Source organism: Malurus melanocephalus, unplaced genomic scaffold, assembly GCF_030028575.1.
Source record: "Malurus melanocephalus ecotype Western Australia unplaced genomic scaffold, MMel_1.1 scaffold_72, whole genome shotgun sequence".
In the NCBI taxonomy this organism is placed as follows: domain Eukaryota; kingdom Metazoa; phylum Chordata; class Aves; order Passeriformes; family Maluridae; genus Malurus; species Malurus melanocephalus.
In genome coordinates, this window is record NW_026623304.1 from 1,612,961 (window position 1) to 1,636,289 (window position 23,329).

General features: G+C 43.3%; 1 protein-coding gene across 1 annotated transcript in view; it reads right to left on the reverse strand.

Annotated features, from left to right (window-relative positions):
- Positions 1-472: 472 nt before the first annotated feature.
- Positions 473-23,329, reverse strand: part of FAM13A (family with sequence similarity 13 member A) — a 121,878-nt gene continuing 99,021 nt past the window's right edge. The window contains exons 14-23 of the mRNA XM_057366845.1: positions 20,011-20,224; positions 19,499-19,637; positions 18,344-18,425; positions 17,984-18,204; positions 16,582-16,665; positions 12,682-12,777; positions 11,034-11,117; positions 6,908-7,104; positions 6,112-6,213; positions 473-5,209 (exon numbers count right to left, since the gene is read on the reverse strand). Of these exons, the coding sequence (XP_057222828.1) occupies positions 5,083-5,209; positions 6,112-6,213; positions 6,908-7,104; positions 11,034-11,117; positions 12,682-12,777; positions 16,582-16,665; positions 17,984-18,204; positions 18,344-18,425; positions 19,499-19,637; positions 20,011-20,224 (1,346 nt within the window). The 3' untranslated portion in view covers positions 473-5,082. The remainder of the gene's footprint in view (positions 5,210-6,111; positions 6,214-6,907; positions 7,105-11,033; positions 11,118-12,681; positions 12,778-16,581; positions 16,666-17,983; positions 18,205-18,343; positions 18,426-19,498; positions 19,638-20,010; positions 20,225-23,329) is intronic.

Below are 23,329 nucleotides of genomic sequence, written 5' to 3' on the forward strand. Positions count from 1 at the left end.
TTCCCTCTGAGGTAAGTATAAATGCATGTGTGGTTAGAACATACAGTGCACATATTCATGTGTAGGTGGATGGATCATATGTACACACAGGAATATGCACACACCCTCTTAAACAGAATATAATGTGTGCACATTACTGTGTGATTGTGTTACTGTGGAAGGTCTAGATACTGTTGTATATAATGACTAGATTTTGTATATAGTGTTGCATTAACATAGATAACATCTATTACACTACAGAGGTAAGTAATTAAAAAGTGGTTTTGTCTTACAGAATACATAAATGCAGAATGTGTGTACATTTGTATTTATACATCACACACATCTTTTTTTCCAGCAGCAGGTGTCACCCCTGCTCAGCTGAGGAGGAAGCAGGAGGGGCCAGGGCTGTTGAGGACTTGATGAGCCCCTTCATTGAGCTGAGTCACCTTTGGCAGTATCCCACACACAACAGAAGCTGTCACCAAACACCTGCAGTCAAAATAGTTGTATTTTCTTGTTTTATACAAAATACAAAGTGTACACATAATGCTTTTCAATCCATTTATGTTAAAAAGGACACTATAGATTCAGTTTGAAGTTGCTTACATAAACCATGTAAACRGAGACCCGAGCCCAGAGTCACTGAGGTGTGGAATGCACTGGCTGCATGACAGCATTCCCACATTGCTTTTGTACAGCAAATGAAAKCTGAAGAAAAGTGATTATTAACAATTTTTTTTCAGTCAGGCACCCACACCCACCCTGGTATTGGCTTCTGCACGCAGCCAACCCAAATATTTGCTATACACCAAGTCATTTGCAAAACAGTGTATTGTTTGATGTATATACATATCCATTATTCTAGGAGACAGCTCCCTGCATGCAGGTGTCCAGGGGGAAGCAGAAAGGTCACACACTTGCTGATCCTACAAGGTCCACACTCCATGCTGTGACTGAGCATGCAGGTTGGTGAGACTTGACTGCTCCCTCCACGAGCTGGAGATGTCAGTCCACCCCAGTCTCCAAGGGCAAGAGCTTTCCCCATGGATCTTCTCAATGTGGGGCACAGACATGCAGTGGGGGTGTGGAGGGCTGTTCAGTTTGGATTTAGAGCCAATCCCTGCATCCCAAGCACAGTCTCCAAYACCACATGCCATGGTGGGCCAAGGGAGAAACAGGAGCCCAGGAAATCCTGCGCAGCCACCAGCCTGCCTTGCTGTCACTGTGCAGCTGTGCTTGCCCTCGAGGATGTCAATGCTGCAGGCTCAGACCATTAGCACAATTAATTATGCCACACCAGGCCCACTCTGCCCCACTTAGTTCCACACCACCTGAATGTGACTTTAAACTTCCCAGCTACTGGACTCATTGCAAACATTTTTTTTTCCCCCTCAACCCATAACTATTTTGGTCTGGTTACCCAGCTCTCACCTCGGCAGCAGCAAAGGACTTGGAAACAGCTGCAAAGGGCTCCTCAGGCTGGAGGATGGCTGGCAGCACTTACCCTCTAAAACTTGCACTCACCAGGAAAAACAACCGATGTATCAGCAGAATGATTAAAGGAAAATGCTTTAATTTCACCACCTTTAACAGAAATATCCATTATTCACCTGTTTACTCAGGAGTAAACAGAATAAAACCAAATGCAACTTGCAAGAATGACAAGTTTTCCCTCTRTCTTTCATTCCTGCAATCTTATTTTGTGCACAACCCATTCATGGCTAACGTTTACATTTTAATGATTTTTTTTATACCACAATGTGGTAACACAGACACGTGTCCGAGACAGCCCCTATTGATGGGAAGCCCAACAGACCCTACTGCCATCCTACAGAAGACAGCTTGTTCTAGTGACAGGGAAAGAGGTTGTCTTACACTAAACAGCTTATTTATATCACATAAAGTACAATTTTGTACAGTACTTCACACCTTTTAAAAAGCACAGTCTTGTATTGAATGTTCTCCAGTCAACAGTCATTGATGTTGGCACAGACAAATCATCAAACAAAACACACAGTGGTTGCTTGGATTGACTTCCTGTGGTGGGACAAACATAATTTCTGTCTATTTGTGGTCAGGGAGAAGTCAAATCATTTGTGGGAGATACAAAGACATTTTAGTGCTCAGGAGTCCTCCTCCTGCACATGTCTGGGAGAGGGGAGTCACAGCATCTGCAAACCCAGGACAAAGTTCAGCATTTGTACACGTCTTTCCAGGACTGGCATTGTAAAATTCAYTTCTCTCTGATAATCTTTTCTAGCAGTTCCTTTCACAACGAGGCAGCTGAAGTTTTGCTTTCTTTTTGCCATGAGGAAGGACTTGAACAGTAGAAAAAGAGAGATGGCTAGGTGTGTGTCTTTTTTTTTCCTTTTAATGTACAACCTCCATTAATAGGTTCTATTACTTTTAGTTTTCAAAGTTCAAAAATATAAACTCTCTAAAGTGCATAACTGTACTTACATTTCATAGAAACTATCTGAAATTCTAGCAATATACCATGTAAACAGCAGTAACTAAGCATCAGAAAATGCTACAATCTCATCAGTTTARAAATAAAATGGACTGTTCCCTACAYATCATTTATCAAGATTTGTCAGGGGAAAAACCCAGCAAAACAGATAATTTATCAGTACACAGTGCAAACAGGCTTTTAAAATAAGCAGAGAAAACATACTCCTGGGAAGCCTTGGCCCACTGTAAAAATGCGTGATTATGAAAAATGGCAGAAATTGCTTTTCTCATCCATTGAGAGCTGTCCAGGCCCAGACTCAGCCAAGCACACAGGCTTTAGTGCTCTGCAATTCAGCAACACCCCAAAGGCAGAGCAGCTTGAAGCACGTGCTCACCAACCAGGTTTTTGCTTTGCTGAACTGAGCCTGAACAATGTAAAAATGAGCCAGTGCTAAGGAGCTTTTGGTAACCCAGCATTCTTTCTCACCCACACCTGCACTAACAGTGACTGCTTTCCCTAAACAACGAGGGAGAGCTGACAAGGAGAGGAAGAGCCTGCAGGGGCAGGCAAAGGCACAGCTCTGGCTGCCTGGGCTGCCCTGTGCTGGGGCAGGGCTTTACCCTGGTCAGGCTTCCCTGCCCAAACACCTTCAAAGCACTTTTTGAGCCAATCTGTCAGCCCAATTAACACCCCACAAGGATCAGAAGAGATCCCATCTCAGGAGATGGGAACTCAGCATCTCTGAAGAGCCAAGCCCCAGGTCAGCACACAAGTCCTCTGAACTGTTTGGAAATACAAAATTCAGGCTTCACTGGATTTACCTGGAAGAGGCAATTCTGCAATCAATAAAAAAACCAAACCAAGCCATGAGTCCCTGTCCCAAGTGCTTTCATAACACACATCTCTGCCTTACCCACCCTGACCAGCCATGGGCACATGCAGCCCGTGGTCACCTTTGGAAGAGTTCCAGGGATCCTGAAGAAACCAAAACAGCAGCAGTTTTTGCAAGAACACACACAGCACACATGGCAAGTGAAAGGGGATAATTCTAAATACCACAACCCAAATACAACTATTTGTGAGCCCACTTGCCCTTGATAAAGAAGAAAGGGGGAGAAGTTGTTCAGGGAGTCCTCTTGGCTCCTTTGATGTGACATGCACAGGTGAGGCCTGGCTAAAACCAACACTGGATTTCATCTCGGCTATTTGGCTTCTGCACATTAGCRGTGATCCCCTGGGGAGCTGAAGAAAACATTACAAAATGCCCTCCYTTGGGTATCAGGGTCGAGCCTGGCCCGGGGCAGATCGAGGGGGGCACACAAACAAGCCTCTGGAGTGGGAGAGTGAGCCCAGGTGTCCTGGGACAGCAGAACTGTGAGCCCTCAGTGACCTGGTGTCCCTGAACTCAGCACCTTTCCTTCAGGCAGCACCTGTTTGCCATGAGCACCTGAATCAGGTACCTCAGGACYTTCTCTTCTGAAAGTCACCAGTGAATTTGAAAACACTCAATTGTCAAAACTGATACCCAAGACAGGGGCTCTTTCCACAGGCAGAGCATGGCTCCGTACTTTCAGTTCCCTGCAGCATCCTCTGGGCTGCTGTACCTCCTACACTGGGAAGAAAAGCCCATCCATCCTCTGCTGCTGCAGCCCACACAGGGGTGATGTGCATGAAAGAAGGAAATTCAGGTGAGTTTGTGGGACACCTGTATGGACTGTTCAGCTTGGACTCAGGCATTTCTATCACCATGAAGCACACTGACTAAAGGGATATTCACCAGATATTTGACACCAGCTGTGTAACCAACCAACAAAATCCCAAGGGATTCTGACTTAAAGCTTCTCAAACCTCTTCCCTGTTGCCCAAACATGGTCAGAATGTCTGAGTATCACCCTCCAAGCAGAACAAGCTGCTAAGAACCTCACTGCATGGCTCATATTACTACCCCAAACAGATGCAGGTACTTCCTTTTACTTCAGTTGAAATGGCCATCAAAACAGTGGGAAGAAAATCCAACTCAAGCCTTGGCAAAACTGYAACTCACATCAGCTCTGGCTGATGACCAGCAGATTCTTACAGCATTTCTCTAGAGCAACAGAAGATGCTGGACTCCAAACAGTCAGGTCAAAAGTCGGAGCAAATCTTTACTGTAGCTATGAGAGAACAGTCTCGGTGCTGCCTGACCTGTGCCTTCATATAAGATCAGTCAGGGCACCTGTCTGATAAACTAAAGTAGAAGCTATTGGATGATTTCATTRCTATTAATCCTAGTTGGCCTCTTGCTATAATATCCTGGGATAAAAAAAAAAAAGGATAGCATGGCTGGCTTTGATATTCTGAGTATTACATGATCTGTAAGCAAATCAATACAGAAGGATCCCTTCAGTGCAGTCACTGAGCGCAGTGTCGTGTCTCCTACACTGGCAAACTCCATTTTGGRCATCAGGCCTGGAGAAAGAGTGGGCAACAGCAAATGTAGAGAGTGACAGAAATCCACCTTTCCTCCCTCTCCCACCTCTGGGAATGACCCTTCAGTTCCCAGGGAGCTCCTCAGCTCTCCCYAGTCAGGCCCCCGCTGCATCCACTTCATGCATTTGTCCATTTGGTGCTCTCTCCTCTTTGTTTATTGGCAAAAACAATCTCCTCCTTTACATGATCTTGGAGCTAATATCTCTCTTACTGATCAGGACTTCCAGCAGCCTCAGCTTGGCCTTAATCTGCTTGTATTCATTGTATTCTTCAGCCATGGGAGTGCGGTCTTCTTTCTGCACATTCCTAGTGGGAGAGAAAGCAGACCATCCATGAAGATTTCTGTAACAGGAAGCCTCCTTCAGCAGCCTCCCTCTGTCCCCTAACAAGACCTACAAAGCAGCTCCTCTCCTCCACTCCTCATCAAGGAGCAAGACCAAAACATTTATCCTTTGAGAGGAAAAAAACCAAAAAATAGACAAAAAAACTGCAAAAGTCTCCAGCAAAGTGTGGGATGCTTGTGTGCTGAGCTGAGCACAATCCCAAGGTTCCAAATGCAAAATCCTACTTGAAACAGGCCCCGTTTCTCTGAAATTGCCAGCTCTGTGAAACAGCTTAAAAACACTTCAGGAGACATCTGAATGTCTGCCTGTGAGCCTGGCAAAACCAAATACAGTCTCCTCTGGCCTGGCACCACAGCACATAAACAAATAGCACACTTGTGAAAAGAAGGATGGTTAGTTGATCAAATTGCTCTTAGYTTACACTAAAGCTTCAAGTTTTCAGTGATTTTACAAAACCCCTAAGGATGGTGGCTGATGGCAAGAAACAGACAAAATAATTTAAGATAATAAATATATGGAAATATTCTATCAGCTGGTTAATGAGGGACATTTTCTTGAAACAATAAAACTAGTTACACTAAAGCAGAAATACTTGGTAAAACTAGTGTCTGAGTACCTCACAGGCAAGCAATAGGAAATTAGAAATAGAAAACTAAACATGTATCACTAGGAAAAAAACCTAATTATTTTATCACTAAATAACTCTTCCACCATTCTGAATGTGGGTAAAGCAATAACAATGATTGTGAAGAAAAAAATATGTAATAGTGCATTCCGGTTAACTTTGCATATTTGGAGATCTCTGTAGATCCAAAACAGGTTAAAAGTAGCTGAGAAACAGAGAGGCAGCTGAGAAATTGTTACCTTCCATTTTGTCGGAAAAAGTTATCTTCAAAGTCTCTCAATTTTTTTCTGATTCGCTTTTTCTCTTCCCTGACTTCTTGGAGCTGCTCTAACAGTTCAGGGCTGTTGAGTTGAAAGATAAATGAGATTATCCATATGAACACAATTATAACAGGAAACATACAATAAAGATACAGATGTTTAGTTGTACATATGCCAAACAATGGAGTTGCTCCTGCATGCAGCTTTGGCAGCCTTGTTTTAMTTGAAACAAAAAGCTCTCTGAATTTAGCTCAGCAAAATTACCATAGCCTTAAGCTGCAGCACCTAAAGGAGGTCAAGTCTGCATTTTACAATTCACCACTAACTTCTAAAAACTTCCTTGCTGCACATGGGTTTGGGTTTGGTGACTTTTATAGGATCAAATTCAWTGGTCACAACTTAGGGCTACCACCTACATGTGTTTGCATCAGACTTGAAATGAGCAAAGCCAGTTCCACTTGACCTCTCCAAAACCTGAAAAACCTTCCAGAGTGCAGGATTTTCATGATAAAGGCTTGCCATTGGTGGAATTACTATTTAGTGGTAGAATCCAAAGATGCAGAAGCTAAGTATCAGTATCAGAACAAGGCAGTTTCTTGCCAAGCGCTTTCCTATTAAGGTCTATTGCATTTAAAAATAAAACATGAAAACTTTTGGCTCCAATCATAAACAGCAAAAAAAAAAACCAAACCAAAAAACTAGACACTTTTCTGAAAAATAAAATGCTATCTGAGCAAGAAATAACATTTTGAAGTTGCCTGTGAATCCAACATACATGGATGCTTCGTGGAGATTTGAAAGCCCCATATCCTGACTGCTCCTAGATGGCATCTTGTCATCCACCGGGGAAACAAAGCCATCAGCATCATCTTCCAGTTGATCCAAGAAGCTGCGCACGCTGAAATCTGTTTTCATGGTAATTGTGAAATCTGGCTTCACATTGCTGTCCTCCTCAGACCCCTCCTCTTCCTCCTACACACAGGGACAGAGCACCCCCACAACAAGACAGGTTATTGCTTCCCTTCTCAGAAACGGGCTCCTCCTTCCTTTCACCACATGCACTGGGGAACAAGTATGAAAAGAACTGGAAAGGCAGAGCAAACACTTTAATCGCCAAGCAATACACAGGACACCAGAAGACCATCAGTAAGACACCCTAGAACCAAAGCATGACAGAGAAATTGCCACCACCACTTCAGATTGGTTAAGGAGACCCAGGGTGACACTGAGTGAAAAAAATACCTGGGGTTCAGAGCAACCTGTTGCTTTGTTTAGTTTATATTCTCTGATGTAAATAAATCCACTTACAGTCGTTATACTGTCCAAAGCACCCCAGCCACCCTCTGTCTCCCTGCAAACACAGCTGCCAGCACAGAGACTGCCAGGCTAAAATGTGGAATATTCTCTCAATAGATGCAGCTCAACAGCTCTCTCTAATGGCTGAATTCAAGACCTCAAATGCTCGTACATTGATACCACTGAGCTCAGATCATCCTTAAAATGACCCAAATGTGGGATATAATTGATTGTAAAAGGACTGGTGTTTCTAACATGTTCTCGACATCAGCTCTGCCCATTTAGCTGCAATACACTAAAAATTGGAGTGGAAACTCTGCACAGTGCAATTTCCYATTTCCCAAAGGCACACTGATGAACTGGTCGTGTTCCGATTTTCTTTAACAAATTTATAGGCATGAGATTTGGAAGTCCCTACTGCACTTGGTATTCCCAATTCACCGCGTTCTCAAAAGTAGGGCTTGTTCTGTGACACTGTCCAGAAATAATTTTAATTATCAGGGAACAAGGCCCAGTCTCTTATGTACAGAGACATTTCTAGAAGGCAGTTTTTCAAACTTAATATAAGGAATGAGGCTACTTAGAGAAAGTGGCAAATGCYAGCATGGAGATTAAATCTTTAAAATATGTATGTATGTATGTACAAATGTATGTGCGTGTAAATTTATTTTACAGCCATGTAACTCTAGACAGCAAAGATCTAAACCAAAGATTAAGGATATCTTTAAAAGCTTTTGGGGGCTAATATAACTGAAGTCCTCAAGACAAAAATATATAGGGAGCACTGGGATTAAAAGAAGACATTTTCTTGGCTTTTTTTGTTGCAATTCCTTCTGAATAGTTCAATTATTCTTAAGAGATTGCTCACAATATTTCAAGCAGACAGGGAGAAAGTAACACCAGGACCTGGCTTGGTCCCATTAAAGTCAATGATTTATGAATGCATACATTAAAATYAAATSATGGTYTGCCCAGAGTTTTYTTTTAAAGTTAAAGCTCTAGTTCAKGATAATGCATTGCAAAGCCACAGGCTGAGAATTACAACCAAGACTGAGGCTGGAGGGTGAAAAAAACATTATCTGGGAAGAATTTTTCAGCAGCAGTAATAACAAAAGATATAGAGAAGTTTGAATGCATCTTAGGAAAATCTGCAGGGAACTTSTGAAAGTTGCAACAATCTTTAACACACGATGAGACAGGAGCTGCTTCTCCAGACATCAGCTGCACAGTTTAAACAGAGGACACAAACCACACCACACACTGCTCCTAAACCCTGCCAACAACTCCAGGCTGCACTGGGGAGGGGACACCATCCTTTGCTGCCATTTCCCAGTCCCCAAGTGTGCCATCCTGCCCAGACTGGGAAGGGTAGCAGCAGCAGGAGAACACAGATCCTGCTGTGGCGTGGAGGAGGATTTGCTATGCCGGTCTAAGCAGTAAAAACAGCACACTTTGCTCTAGGGGAATCTCTCTGGCAACAAAGGAGGAGCTCCCGTGCCCTGTTTTGGGAGAGTTCCTGGAAAGAAAGCAAAGGGACAATTCCCACAAGCTGTGTGACAAGCTGCTCCTGGGGACACATGCAAGGTGTTTTCCTCACAGATGGCTGTGAGCCTGTCTTGCCTTGCTGCAGGATGCCCAAGCCAGCGAGGAGCTCAGGAGCCAGCTCCTGCCATGGGAAGCCCGCAGGAAGAAAAGAAAGTGTAGAAATTTCATTTAGACCTCAGAGCCRAAACACTGCATCTGGCTGTCTAAAGAACTCATAAATCATTTTGCTCTTAAATACAAAAGAGTGAATTTAAAAGATTCTTAGCCAGAACTCAAACAGAAAAGGCCCTCTAAGGCCTTCCCTTTAAAAAAATCTCACATAGGAACCTAATTTTAAACCTGCAGCAGCATTTACACTTTGAACCAGAATGATCTTTATCAACTAGATTCATTTAGCATGCACTTTTTTKGATTGKTAGGCAAAYATCAGGCATTCCAGAGTTACAAATSTAAAATCCCYAGAGTATCTTATCATCARCACTACCACAMAGCAAAAATCCCAATGAATTTTTCAACACAACATTCAAGATATTGTACCAAAATGTTTGGTAAGGTCACCTCAAAACACCTTTCAAGCTTTWAGTCAACTCTCCCAAATGCTTCAAGAAACACTCACCCAGAAGCATCCAAATACTGACACTGCCAGGGGTCAAATATTTCCCTGCCCATGCCGGACCTATGCAGGAGCCAAGTTTTGGGCCTTTTGGGAATTTTCTCTCATTACTTCTGAGTGTAGCTCAGTACCAAGCTGCCAGATGCAGCTTCACAGAGCCCCATGTAAGTGTTAMTAGGCACATCAGTGTTAACAGGCTTAAGGCTGTCATCTTGCTCCAGAAACCCCTGCAGGACACACTGAGCTGGTTTGGTGTGGCCCTGGCACAGCACCAGGTCTGTGGTGGCCATTAGAGATCACCACAATTGACAGCTCTAAGTTCTCACACTGGGTGCAAGCAGAGGTGGAAAACAGAGGACACACTAATAGRAGAAAAACAAACCAGAAACAAACWAAAATACTCCCCACCACACCAGCACCGCAGATTTGATCCAGCAGTTATCTAGAAAATACTAAGAAGCTCAGTGATCATTAACCAGCTTCCAAACAGCAGCTTAACATCTTCAGTCTGCAATCTGGTATTAATGATATGTGCCTCCAACAGTCCATTAATATACAATCTACTGGACTCAAATCACCTTGGATCTCTAAGTCTGCAGTATTTACACTTCACCAAGCTCTGGCTAGATAACAGATAAATGACCCAAATGTGCTGAAGCACTTTTCTCCCTTGCTACATTGCAGGGGCACTAAAAGTAAGCCAGRGCCCAGCTCCACACTGGGTGTCCCAGTCCATTGTTGGACTTTATTCCTCAGGGAAGGCCCTGCATCGTAGCAATCTTCCCCACCTGGAATTATCACTCCACAGCAGCACAAGAAGAAACACAACAATCCTGCCATCCAAATCTGACCAAGCATCAACCAGCAGAACCAAGCTGTTCTTACTTCCACCCTCATGTCACCAAAGTTAAAATCACCCTGCACAAGGTGGTGAAAAAGAGCCTGGATAAAATAAGTGGAWGGGAGCAGGTAAGGATCCTGTAAGTGCCCCGGGTGGCTCCATGTGCGAGGGTTAGTTTTGTGAGAGCTCATTCCTGCCACAGTGCTGAGTGCAAGCCACAGAGCTTGGGAGTGAGAGAAACTACCGCAGAACAAGTTAGTGTCTTTTGAAAGAAAGGAGCAAAGCAAGAAAAAAAGCAAGGTACAAGGGTAATTGTGATTTCATTGGTTTTTAAAGCAAAATAAAGTACATTATGTGCAGATGGAGGGGAAAGGAGAAGGATAGGAAAGAATGCAAAGCCAGGGAAATACTGTAGTCTTATCTACAACAAGGGAAGAATTTGATCAGAATTGGCGAGGCTTAAAGCAGCTACTGATTTTTCAGGAGGACACTGCAAAAAAATCAACACTGATGAAAAAAAATCAATCAATCAACCATTCTGTTTCATTGGTATAAGGGGAAAGTTGATGCAAACTCAGCAATTAGTTAGCAGCTGGAGGTCTTCACCTTTATCTCCTTGAAGAAGGAAGCTGTTTCGCCCTCGATAATTGGCTGCAGCAAAGGGCTTCTCCGCTTGCTGGAGGGGGAACCCTGTGACAGGTGTTAACAAGTATGTTACATTGTGAACCCCTTYCTCCTCCACCACCTGCTCTCAGCTCATTCTCACCCGCACATTCACTCTCAGCTCACTGCTGGACCACCAGGAGAAGTATCTTTCTCCAAGAAGGAAAATACACCTGGCAAACCCCCTGAATGTAGGGCTGTTTTCTCTCAGGATGTTGTTTAGCAAAGGACACTACTGCCAATCTTTTTTTAAACAGAAACTTGGATGCTCCAATACCAGCTGGGTAGTGACTACAAAGCAAAGGCTGCAAGAAAATAATCCCCAGCCTGAAGCCCATACACAACAGAGCATTTGGCTGGGACAATCTCAGCTAGGCTCTCCAGACTGGCTTTCCAGGAGCCTGATTTCCATTAATATGGGAGTGAAGTGTCTACTGATGGATTTTCAAATGTATCCTGTCTATGAGCCTCTCACTGTCCTCACTCAGAAGACTGGGAAAAAAACCAGTCTCATCTCTCCTCTGCTAGCCTCTGTGAAATTTCACTTTTGTGTCTAAATAGGACCGAGCTCTTTTTGAGAGCTTTGCATTAAACTGCCCATGCACACCTACACWGTTTCCTCCATCTTGACTGCCAGCACTGTCTTCACAGCACACGTTTTGGGGACTATTTTGCATAYTTCAGGAGGAACAGCTTTTTATTTTAAGTGCAGGATCAGGAACACCTCCCAGTATTTGCAGAAAAAAAGCCCAGCTTCTCAGTGACAGTGAAATGAGTAAGGCTGTGCCAGCCAATTTACTTCACTGGCTGTCTATAGTAAGCGGGCAGGACATGAGCACTGCAAATACTCAGTCTTTCAAAGGGAAAGCAAAATAAGGGTCATACATGACAGACAGAGTAAACAGGAACTGTGATAAAAGAATTCTCTTTCCATAGACAAGCTTGAAGTATTCTGTATGGGTTTTTTAGATTCAATAATTTTTAAAAACTGGACTACACAAGCCATCTAAAATTAGAGATGGTGAACTTTCTCCCTAGAGGGGTGTATTGGATTCCTTGCTAGTGACAAAGCAATACTCTGAATGAGGGAATATCCACCACTTGCAGGATCCCTTCAGTAGACATTAAGTATTAGAAGACTGAGGGCCCTTTCTTTCAGCCAAGGACGTGCCTGGCATCTCCTGTGGGATCTCCTCAAGTCCGTGTTCCTGTGTGCAGGAATTCCTTACATACAACCCTGTGGAACCAAGCAGCATGGAAGACCTACAGCTCAGCAGGGGTTGGCAYGGAAAAGGAAGTGAGGCTGTAGCCAAACAGAAGATGATGAAATAACAGCAGCAGCCCAATGGAAAGAGAAGAAACAACACAAGGTGAGATGTGCCCCTTGGCTCACAGGTGGGCACTAGAGTCCCTTGTGCCACTTTGCCCAACTTCAGTATAAAGTGTGTCATTGATTCACTCATTTGTTTGATCTCTGAGTGATAAGGCAGRTTGGGACTTAGCCTCAGTATGTTGTATGCAAAAGTGTAGTGATTCCTGCTTCCTCAGSTTGAAACCAAAGAAACAGCCCCCAAAAGAATGCTCTACTCACAATAATAGGGATGGTGTTGGCTCTGGAGAGGATCTGTTTGACCAAGCGATACCTGTCATACAAYGGCTTCATCACCTGCCGTTCATTTTTGGTAACCTGAAAAGGAAAAYGAAGAGAGATCCATGAGGCCTCCAGCAGATATTCCACTCTGGAACTCATGTGACTGTCATCACCCTCTGTCTGARGGCCTTGAAGAGAAATGTATGGGGATGGCAGGTGAGGTGTCTTGTGGAGGAACTGTATGGGACAGGGGGTTTAAGTGACCAATTAGGTATCAGATGTCCACAGCACAAAATGACCCACAGGGACAGCACTCTGCTTGCAGTCACGTCTGCCACTGTAGGCACAAACAAGGTTTCCCATCCTTGTTCTTGTGGCAGGCCCTCAATGGCTGTGTTTATGACCCATGGAAAGAGAAAGCAGCTGCACTGACTGGATATTGCAACATGAGGAGATTTCCCTTGAGTAGGTCAAACTACAGATCTCACAAAAGCTGACATTCTGGCTTTGCTATTCCTCCTAATTTCCTGTCCAAKCCAGCAGTTTCTCATCTTTTTAACCTCCTAATCTTGCCCTCCACCCCTCCTCGCAGCCACTTCACTTGGAAGAATTTATCACAATGCTCAGAAGGGACTGAAGGTGCCAGGGCTGTGTGGCATAGAGAAGACAGAATAGTGCTGTGACAWCTGCCTCAGGTGTTCCTTACAGTGCTCTGTCCTTAACTCCACTACTCCCTTGTTGCATTCTTCGCCCAGTTTGGGAGCATTACAAAATGAGCATGTTCCTTTCTGGTTTTCTTTCAGATTCAAGTTAGGTTCTATTTCTTCTAACAGCACGATAGAAAACGAACAAAATCCTTACCAACCCTGAYCATCATTCATTAGTGTCTGACCCACGTCCTATAAGTGTCCTTCCATTAGATCTTTTGTCTAACTTTAGATTATAAAGCTCTTATGAGGAAGCTTTAACTGATGTCATGCCTTTCTAGTGATGTTAATCACCAGAGCACCTGAGTGACTGCCATATAAAAATCAGYATCAACAGCGTAACCCCTAGGGACCCTTGTGCAGTCTTTCTACAACACAAATAGGATAAAAAGGGAATATAGCTCGAGACAGGGAGGAAATTTTAAAGGGAACTGCCTGTTATTTTGTCTGCAGTTGACTTTCACTGGAGTAATCTTTCTAAAGCTTTTACATCCTCCCTCCAGAGAAGAGGGTTTTGGCTTGTGAGGGGCAGAAAGGCTGTAAGTATTGCCAGGAGTGGGACAGCAGGGATGAACTCTAAGGATCTGGAGGTACATGCATCTTCCTCCTGATAACCAAGCCTATGCTCCCTGTGTTGGGGGCAGATGAACAGGGAAGAAGAAGGAGCAATGCAAACATCCCCAGGCTGATAAGRGGCACACAGATGGGCAGTCTGAGCTCTGGGGCCAAATGCCCCACACCCCCAAAGCACAGAAGGGCTCCAATTCCTGACAGCCTCACGCTGCCTGTTCATTGAGTAAGCAGCTCACATGGATTAGAGGGATGTGAGCACATCAAACAATTCACTCAGCCCTCTTTGTATTGAGTTTTGTGCTGATGTGCCTGCACTCAATTGCACTGGCCAGCAAGTTGCCTCCAACTTTGGACAATTCTCTCTAACCCATCAGGAGCATWATTAGAGAAACTGGGTAACCTAAATATATATAAAATATTATTCCTAGCTTTACAAGATTAGCAGTTTGTGGAACAGGAGGTACAACACTACTRTTGGCTCAGACAGTCTGGTACTTAAAAAAAAACCAAGACTACGCTGAGGCTGAGAATCAAACCTTCAATTAACAACATTTCCAAGTTGATTAACAGCACTGTTCGTACAGAAAAACAAACATAAGCCCTTGGAATGGGCACAAAGTCCTTAGGTATGCTGAAGATAGGAAAAGATAAACAACATCCTTCAGTCTGAATATCAGTGTGGAGAAACAACACAGAGAATTAATATAGGCATTGGAAGTTAAGTGTATGGAGTCTGAGCCTGCCCTGCAGACTTACACAGCAAACTTTACAGAAAGCATATTCTGAAAGTAAATATTTAGTACATGGGCACACTGTCTCATTAGGTAAACATAAGACCAGTAAAACCTGAGTATATTTTGGGAGAACATCAAAATGCAAAGAGACTGTTTGAATAATGGAGCCTTTGACACAACTCTGAGGCAGACTCCACATGGCAAAAGAGCAGCAGTTGAGAACAGACCACTGCTTGCATTGTTAGGGCAGCTCAAGAATTTCTGCAGAGAYAGACTTCTGGCTTAACTAAAACAGCTCAGTTTCACCTTTGCAGGTTCATCTATCACTGGTGCAGAAAGACCCAGTTGCACAATAAATCTGAGCTCCATTGTTTTTCTTGTTTAGTTAAATATCTTTAAGGAAAAAAAAAAAAACAACTTGGCTGAACTATCCCCATTCTCCTCAAGCTCTCAGTACTTTTCCACTGCTGCACTGCCAGGAACAGCAAAAGCTGATCAGTCTTCCTTGCCATGCAGTTCAGTGTTGCTAGGTATAGATTGCTAACYTAAAAACAAAAATTAAAAAGTATTGTATAAATGAAGCATCGGAAAGGGTAGGTATGTATGCTGGCAAGATAGGCTCTGGCCTTGTAATATTTTTAAACAGATTGAAGTGAGTTTAGTAAGAAGCCAACTGTTGATTTGTATAATTGTAAAAGCAGCAAAAAAAGCTTGGTCTCATGGAGAACACAGGGGAGGTTAAGTGGATTCCCTTGTGCTGCCTTTTTGCTATTTTACACAAGAATAAATCTGCCTGTCCTCTCATATAACTATGCCATGTTGAGTTGCTAGTATATGTGATTGTACAATATTAGCACTCCATGAAGGCACTTTATATAAATTAGTGAGACTTTTTTWAAAACAATGGATAATGAAGGAAATAATTCAAAAGGAAAAGATCAGGAATCCCRTGCAGCAGCAGAATGACAGATTTGTGAGCTGCACTAATCAAGTACTCTTTATAAGCAGTAATTTGCTGCTCCCAAGCCACTGCTCAAGGGATTAGCAGCACTCTGAAATTAAGTTACTTTACCTATACAGCTGGTAGCAAAGATTATAATGTCATCGGTGRAAGAGAAGGAGAGACTCATAAAAAGCCAACGTGGTGGCTTGGAAGCCACTGTGTTTCTGCCACAGCAGGGATCAACAGAAGACAATACTTAATTCTTGRTCTTCACAAATAAGTTGCCCTTCTTAAGATTGAAGGTACAAGAAACCTTACACCACTCTTCTCCTGGTACATGGATAAAACCCATCTGTTTCTCAGGAAAAGAATCACATCTCCTTTCAACTGAAACTGCAATGCTTAGGGATTTCCAGAATCCTTGTGACCTAAGAGGATGTGCAAAAAGCAAGGAACTGGGTGAAACATGTTGTAGCCCCTCTAAGAAGGTGCAATGAATATACAGGTGCCTTCCCAGTTAGCCATTGATACYAGAAACTGCAAACTCCCTGGCAGGATGTGGGACCATGCACAACTATTCCTGTGCAGACTGTTCACTGGGTCACAAACTGGATGGCTGTGGAACCTGGAGAGCACAATGCCAAAATAGTGCCCACTGAGCCTGCAGGCTCTGTGCTACAGGTGTCTGTCCAGCCCTGCYGTGTGAGGACATCACCCTGCCTGGAACAGACTCCTCAGCAGCTGCGSAAGTGAAGGATCAGAGAAGTGGATTAGAGGGTGCATGTGTGGCTTGGAGAGCAAGCAGTTCTACTGACCTGACATCAATGGGGCATTAGGGGCATCATTTACCACATCATTTACCACAGGAAAAGACATAGAAAGATGTACTTTGGGCGGAGGGGTGGAAAAAGCCAAAAAAAAAAAAAAGCGCTGCAGTACATACCGGTCTGCCATGAATGCCTTCGTAATACAACAAAGCTTTTTGAAGAGCCACTTTTTCAGCTGCTATCTGATCTCTTGTCATGTCCTATAAAAAGTGGTACAGAGAGAGGAAAAGGAAGAAAAAAAGTCAGATTCCTGGACTCATAAAATGCTGATCTGTGCCATAACCAAAGTCGTGTATTACCATCACTACATTTTAAAGATTCATCTCTGCCTTCCAATTCTCTTTTCCCAGCACATTGCCAAAGAGACTGTTAATGTGAGTAAAACCCTATGCACAATGCAGGCAGATTAAACACACAAACTCTGCATATGAAGGTGTTTTATGCACCTAAGGGGGATTTACAGATTACAAATGTGCTTTGAAAAAAGACATTTTTTAATGGCAATGGCTCTTTTTCAGTTAAGATTTGTAGTGTCAATTCTACAGAATTGAACATGTCCATCCTTTTTCTCCCAAGCAGAGACAAAATCCAGTACCTCTTGTAAAGCTTGACACCTTTGCTTTGACTRTCACAAACACACTTTACCAAGAACTGAAGTGCAGTCAGACTGTCTCWTTCTGCCAATTCTCTTCTGGAGTGAAAAATTGCAGCAGACAAGAAAGGACAAAGCCAAAAAAAAGGGGCAGACAGAGAAGATTTCAACATTGAAGTTGTTCAAAATTCCCCCACTGAATTTGCCTGACACCAAGCCTTCTCTCCCTATCASAGCACCAAATATTTATAGTCCATCTATAAGAGGTCAGGCTGTGGATTCTTGCTACAATCAGAAAATAGTCAAAACACACATGTTTTTCTTCTGCACATCTAGCAAACAAAGACAATGCTGTCTGCCTTGCTTTGATACAGAACTGCACAATTTACATGTCAGCAGACTCAAGGACTTCATTYACAAGGCTGCCCAGGCCTCAAGAGCTCACAACATCAGACACGAAGACCTCCCTGCTGATAACCCCTGATTAGAGCAACTAACAGAGCTCAGCGTGAAACTCTGAAGGGTAGCAATAACACACCCTGAGAGAAAAACACTCAGCTTTGGAGTGAACAARAAGCAAACAGATGACACAACCACTAGAAGCACTGGAAATCTCAGAATTTGSCAAAAGCCTTTGGATGTGGCAACAGAAATAACCAAACACAGGGCGGGAAAAATTGCAGTAACTCAGAAACATTACTTGGAAAATACAAAGAACACAAGATGACATACAACAGAAACTGAGCTCTGAAAAAAATCAAGATACTGAAGGYAGAGGGAAAGGAACTGAAGCAAGTGAGCCCAGACTAGAGGCTGCAGACTTTTAAACAAAACATAGATGACTGCAGTGCTTTCACAAGTGACTGTGTAGCCACAAGTTACCTGCTTGCACTTAAAGRCCTAAATCTGACAGGTCTTGATTGTACCTTAATGTCTTCAGGTCGATTTGTCTCTGCTCGTTTCTCTTGAAGCTTCTTCTGGATGGAGTCAAGGGTCACTTCCACRGCAGGCTTGGCAGATTTATCTGCCAGGTCTTGCTTCTTGTCATCCTCCTTTTCCAGCTGAGAGCCAAAGCTCTTGGGGAGMGTGTTGCTGCGCTGACGCACAACAGGGCCAAGGTCTTCCTCTGATATCTTCAGTTTTGACTCTAAACAGGGAAGTTTGGAGCAAGATGAGTCATTTTTCACTTTTAAAATTTGACAGTGACAGGGTCACTGCCTCAGTTCAAATCTAAATGAGGCAGAATCAAGCTGCCCCTCAAAGGTGCACCAGTGGTGGCTGCTCACCTTTAAGTTGCTTTCGGAATTTGGCCAAATCATTCGTCCATTTGAGCACTTCAGGGTTGGCTGCTTTGTCACTGTGGGAGGGCTGGGAGGAAAGAAAAGCCATGCTGAATCTGTGCTAAACCACCAGGAGAGATTCACTGAAACAAGTGTGTGGYACAGAAGGGTACAATGGAATTTGGAGCCAGCACAGACACTGGCAGCTGCACACTTCTGACCAGCCCATTTCAGACCTCGCTTTAATTGCTCCTGTCTGTCACAGCACTATCTTAGGGGCATCGTGAGATGGATTTTCTTTTCCAAAAACACAAAACATTTGATGAGAATGATTAACTTGTAGAAGTGACTAAGAGGGCCGGATGCACCTTGGAATCCTTGTGTCTATTGTTTCCTAACAAGAAGGTACCTCTAAAATAGAGGAAACCTGGCATGAACAGTTTGAGAAGTATTAGGACACATGTAACCACACTGAAGGCTGCCTTCCATCCAAAGACATCAAAATAACCCAAATGCTAGGCTACAGCAAGCTCTGAGCATTTCTTTCAGCCTTTTCTACTGCAGGTAAGACCTTTTCAGTACAATTCCTTGCCATTTAGACAGCCAAAATGCACACATRCAAAGCTTTAGTTCCTTAAAAACAATGCATTGTAAGGGCATCTCAGGAACAATATCAGAGTCCAGTACATTCTACTGCTCAGTAGCACTTGACTATGGTTCCTTGCTCAGGAGTGAAGGCAGCTGCTCTCTCCTCTGCAATGCACAGTTGTCCATCATGCAAATGAGATGAACAACTGTGCTTCCCTTATGCTGAACTTAAATAAATAAACAAACAGAAATTTAACATAGCTATTCCTACACTTAAGTCTTAAGCAGTGGTCAAATCCTATGGGTTTATTAGCCTCACTCTCTTGCGCTGCACGCATAGTGCATAAAGACTGCAAAAATAATTTGCTTGGTGTGGATACATTTTTGGGCTGGCAGCAGGATTTGGTTTGTTTTATTTTTTTTCCCCTTATAAGAGCTTTCAAGCCCTCTGTATGTTTGATATACTTTCCTGGTGCTCCGCTGTATGTTTGACCCAATTCTCTGGTGGGTGTCCCTTCCCTTTGCTGTTAATGCATACATCTTCACATTAATGCTTAAATTTCAGAGACTCACTCTGTATTTCCTCTCCTCTTCGAATTTGTCCTCAAATCTCCTGATCTTTTTCTTCAGCCCCTGAATCCTTCGGGTGAGTTGTGCAGGGGTAAGGTCTTCTCTGTCATCTTCGTAAGATCCTAAAGACGAACTCCGTCTCCTACCAAGAGCAGACATTGCAGGAAGAGCTTACCCAAACAGCCACAGTACATCATAATGCAGAGAAGGCCACTTTAACTTTGTGTAAATAAAGGCAAAGGCCACAAAAGTGAGAATGCTATGTTGCTACTCTGTAATGACAGAGAGCAAAAGAGGATTTAACAGCCTCTTTCAGCAACAGCAGGTGCCCATACATTAATGCACAAACCCAGAAATTATTAACTACAAAGAGCTTCCATAAAAATATCAGTTTCCTGTGAGCAAGGACAGAAACCCAGCGTGGCAGGGCTAATCCAAAGGGATGCTGCTTGATGCAGCTGTGCAAACCCTTTGCAGCTGGATGTGAAAGTCAGCACTGGCAAATCACAACCCACCTCATGAAGGAATGAGAATTGGGAGGAGAAGGAGGCACTTCTGTGTCATCCAGGTACTGCTGGCTCTGTCCATAGGCATAGAAGCGAGGGGACAGCATGGGATCGCTGTCCTCATCCAGAAGCTGCCGAATCAAGCGCCCGGCCTGCGGGGAAAGGCGAGCCTCATCTGAGTCTAAGCCGTCTCGCTGCCATGAGGAGAGAGCAGGGATGGGCTCTGGGAACAGTAAGACAAAGGCTGGTTTTATTGGCTTTGTTTTATACATAAAASAGACTCCAGGTAACTTTCTAATCAACCTGGACCTGCTTGGCCTGGACTGTGACTCTTGTCACCAGGCATTCTCTGGTCACTACTTTCCCTCTGCCCTCTGCAAAGCAATATAAAGCCTGACCACATCAGGTAACCTACCCAAATACATACTTAGGTGCAACAGAAAACTACCCAAAAMCTGACAAGGCAAAAAAAACCTACCCATGAACTGACACCAAATAAGGCAATCACCAGCTAGCACCTTTGGGGGAAAAGTTGTGCTGGACAGAGAGCACTATTGGCACACGGTATATAGAAGAGGCAATCGGATTCCAGAAGATTTTTTTTTCCATTTCAGTTTGTACAAATGCTGTAAACTAATAGTACATTAATGATTCTCCTGTAGGCCTCAGCACTCCAATGTGACCCTGTTGCCTGCTACTGGAAATTCAAAGCCTAGGAGYAAGCATAGGTTCTTCTAATCTGCAAGCAAAAAGTGCCTCACATTACCACTTKTTCCACAGGGTGCTCAGCCTATATATATTAACCATTATGCTAATATGGTCCAAGTTTCCCCTTTTCCCTTTCACATGCAACCCTGCTGTTTACAGCATGGCAGAAAAGTGAGGAAATCTTCAGCCCCCTGGATGACCTAACCAGCTAGAAGTAAAAGCAATGTTGTTCAGGGAGGTGGTGAAGTGGGAGAGAAAGGGAAACCCAATTTAGCATTGCTGATTAGCRTAATAGAAAGCAATCGCCTCAATCTTGTGATCACTCCCTCCAGATGCCATAAGAAGTCTAACATTTTGTGTTCAGATAGTTTACTAAGCTGATTTGCATGCTCCTACTTAAACTGTCTAATCCTGTGGTGCTAAGAGCCAGGCTTTGAACTTACAAATCTAACAAATAGTTCTAGAGTCAAGTAACAAAACAAAAACCTTACAGAAAGCTCCCAGACCAGCCACAGAGCTATGGACTAATTGTTTCCTGTGCCTAGTGTGTCTATTCTTCATTCACAAAGGGAAGGGGCTTTTGAAGTTATCAGTTTATAATAAAAAGCAGTATATTTCCTTTTGCTGAATAAGGTTAACATTCCCACAGCTCAGAGTGGATTACATGAGGATTCCCCTGCAGAACCTCTGCACTATTTAACATTCCMCCTCTGTACGATTCAGGCAGTGCGAGATCATCGCCAATGCAGCAACGATGGGCTCAGAGCCGTTTGGCCTGCACACATCTCCAAATGATGCTCTTCTCCTTTTCCCTTCTTCTGCAGCACATGGATATAAATGGCACGCCTCTGCTTAGAGGCTGGTGCTGCATGCACACTGCTGTGCTACCCTGAAAGGGATGGCAGAGGCTTTTGYACGAGCTTTTTGCATAAGAGCCCCTCAGAGATGTGCCAAGAGAWGCACACACAAGCCTGGTTCACAGAGGCTACTGCCATGGGGTGTGCAAGTCCCAAGTGTATGGAGACTGCTTTGCCAKGGCTTGGAAAGCACATGCATTTCCTTCAGTTAATTTCTGAAAAAAAGAAAGCTAAGCTCTCTTCAACCAGTTTCTAATRCGTGGAATATTTTGCATCCATTTCCCTTAATCTCATGATTTTAGGAAGCGTCTCACAAGATCTCTCGCACCAAAATAAAGGGTAGTACAAAAAGAAAAAAAATGAATATATTTGACTAGCAGGAGTGAGAGTTAACTGATGCATGAAATTTTTCTAGACATCTCTCACTTCTAATTGTTTGAGTACCTCTCACCCCCAAACAGAATTTCCTCTTGGAAATTGTTAAATAACGCCTCCATGGGATTTAGACAGATGGAATAAACTTAGAAAAAAATAAAGCATATTTAGCAGTAACTAAATTAAGCTCCTACCACACCAGCTAACAAAGCCATTATTAATCATGCATGATGCATGTGACTTTGTCCAAGGTGGATTTAAAACCAGATAGCATGYGACATTCAGGGAATTGCAATGGCTCAAAGAGCCTCTGATCAAACCCCAAAAGACAGCAAAGCACTTTATGTAACCTAATGGAGGACTGAGGTGTGTCTATTTTCTRTTTTGTTGATTTCAAAATACTCCCCCAAAACAGAAAATTCCACTCCAATGGAGAAAGGTTTAAAAGGAAAAGAAAAAGAAGTCCTAAAACGAAAGATGAAATTTGAGACTTGACAGAAGAGATGGCTGCYACAGAAAATCAGGTTTATTTAACCCTTGCTCCTGAAGGCCTGACCCTATGGGTAATTTTGTTTCCCTTGCTGATCCTACATATTTAGAAAACRAAGCCTCATCTAGACACAAAATCGCTAAACCCCTGAGAGCAGCACAGCAATTAATCAAGGAACATATTTAGATATGTACAATTACAGATTTTATCTACATTAGATCACTAAGTGGACCGGAGCTGCAGTCCAACTGMTTCTCTCTCCTGCTGGCCAAGTGCCAGGCACTTCAGCTGGAAGCACTGGAATTGCTGGATCATACAAACACACAGCAACCCGCCAAGGGTAAGCTATTACTTTTTCTGACAGTGCACAATTAATTCCTCTTTAACAGGATGCATAATATCTTTTGTTATTCATTTAGCCAAGATAGCTATCAAAGCATTGAGCTTTTTCTGAAGGCTGCTAAATTTCTAGACTGAATGGTTCAGGTTTGAAGCATCTGCTATGAAGTTCAGTTTTAAAGTATCTGCTGTCACGATTAATGTTGTCACCCTTTYCCCTTTCTGCTAATTGAAGAATAAAATAACAGTAAATAACGTAAAGGTTGCACCTTTTCCTTTCCACTGACCTGACAGAGCAGCTACACTTATTCCTCTTCTGTCYTGAACAGATCTCTCCTGCTCAGGGAAAACTCTCAGTTTTCTACACATCTCCACATTCTTTCTTACTGTTCCCCCCCCACCCCGGCTCCATTTTCCAGAATGACAACTTTTCATGAAAAAACAAAAAGGGCCGGGGGTGGGGGGGAGGAAGGGGGGACGACAACAACTGTTTAGCCACCATGGCTGTACCAGTGCAGAGAAAGGGTGAAAAAATGTTCAGTGCCTTGGTCAGCCTCTC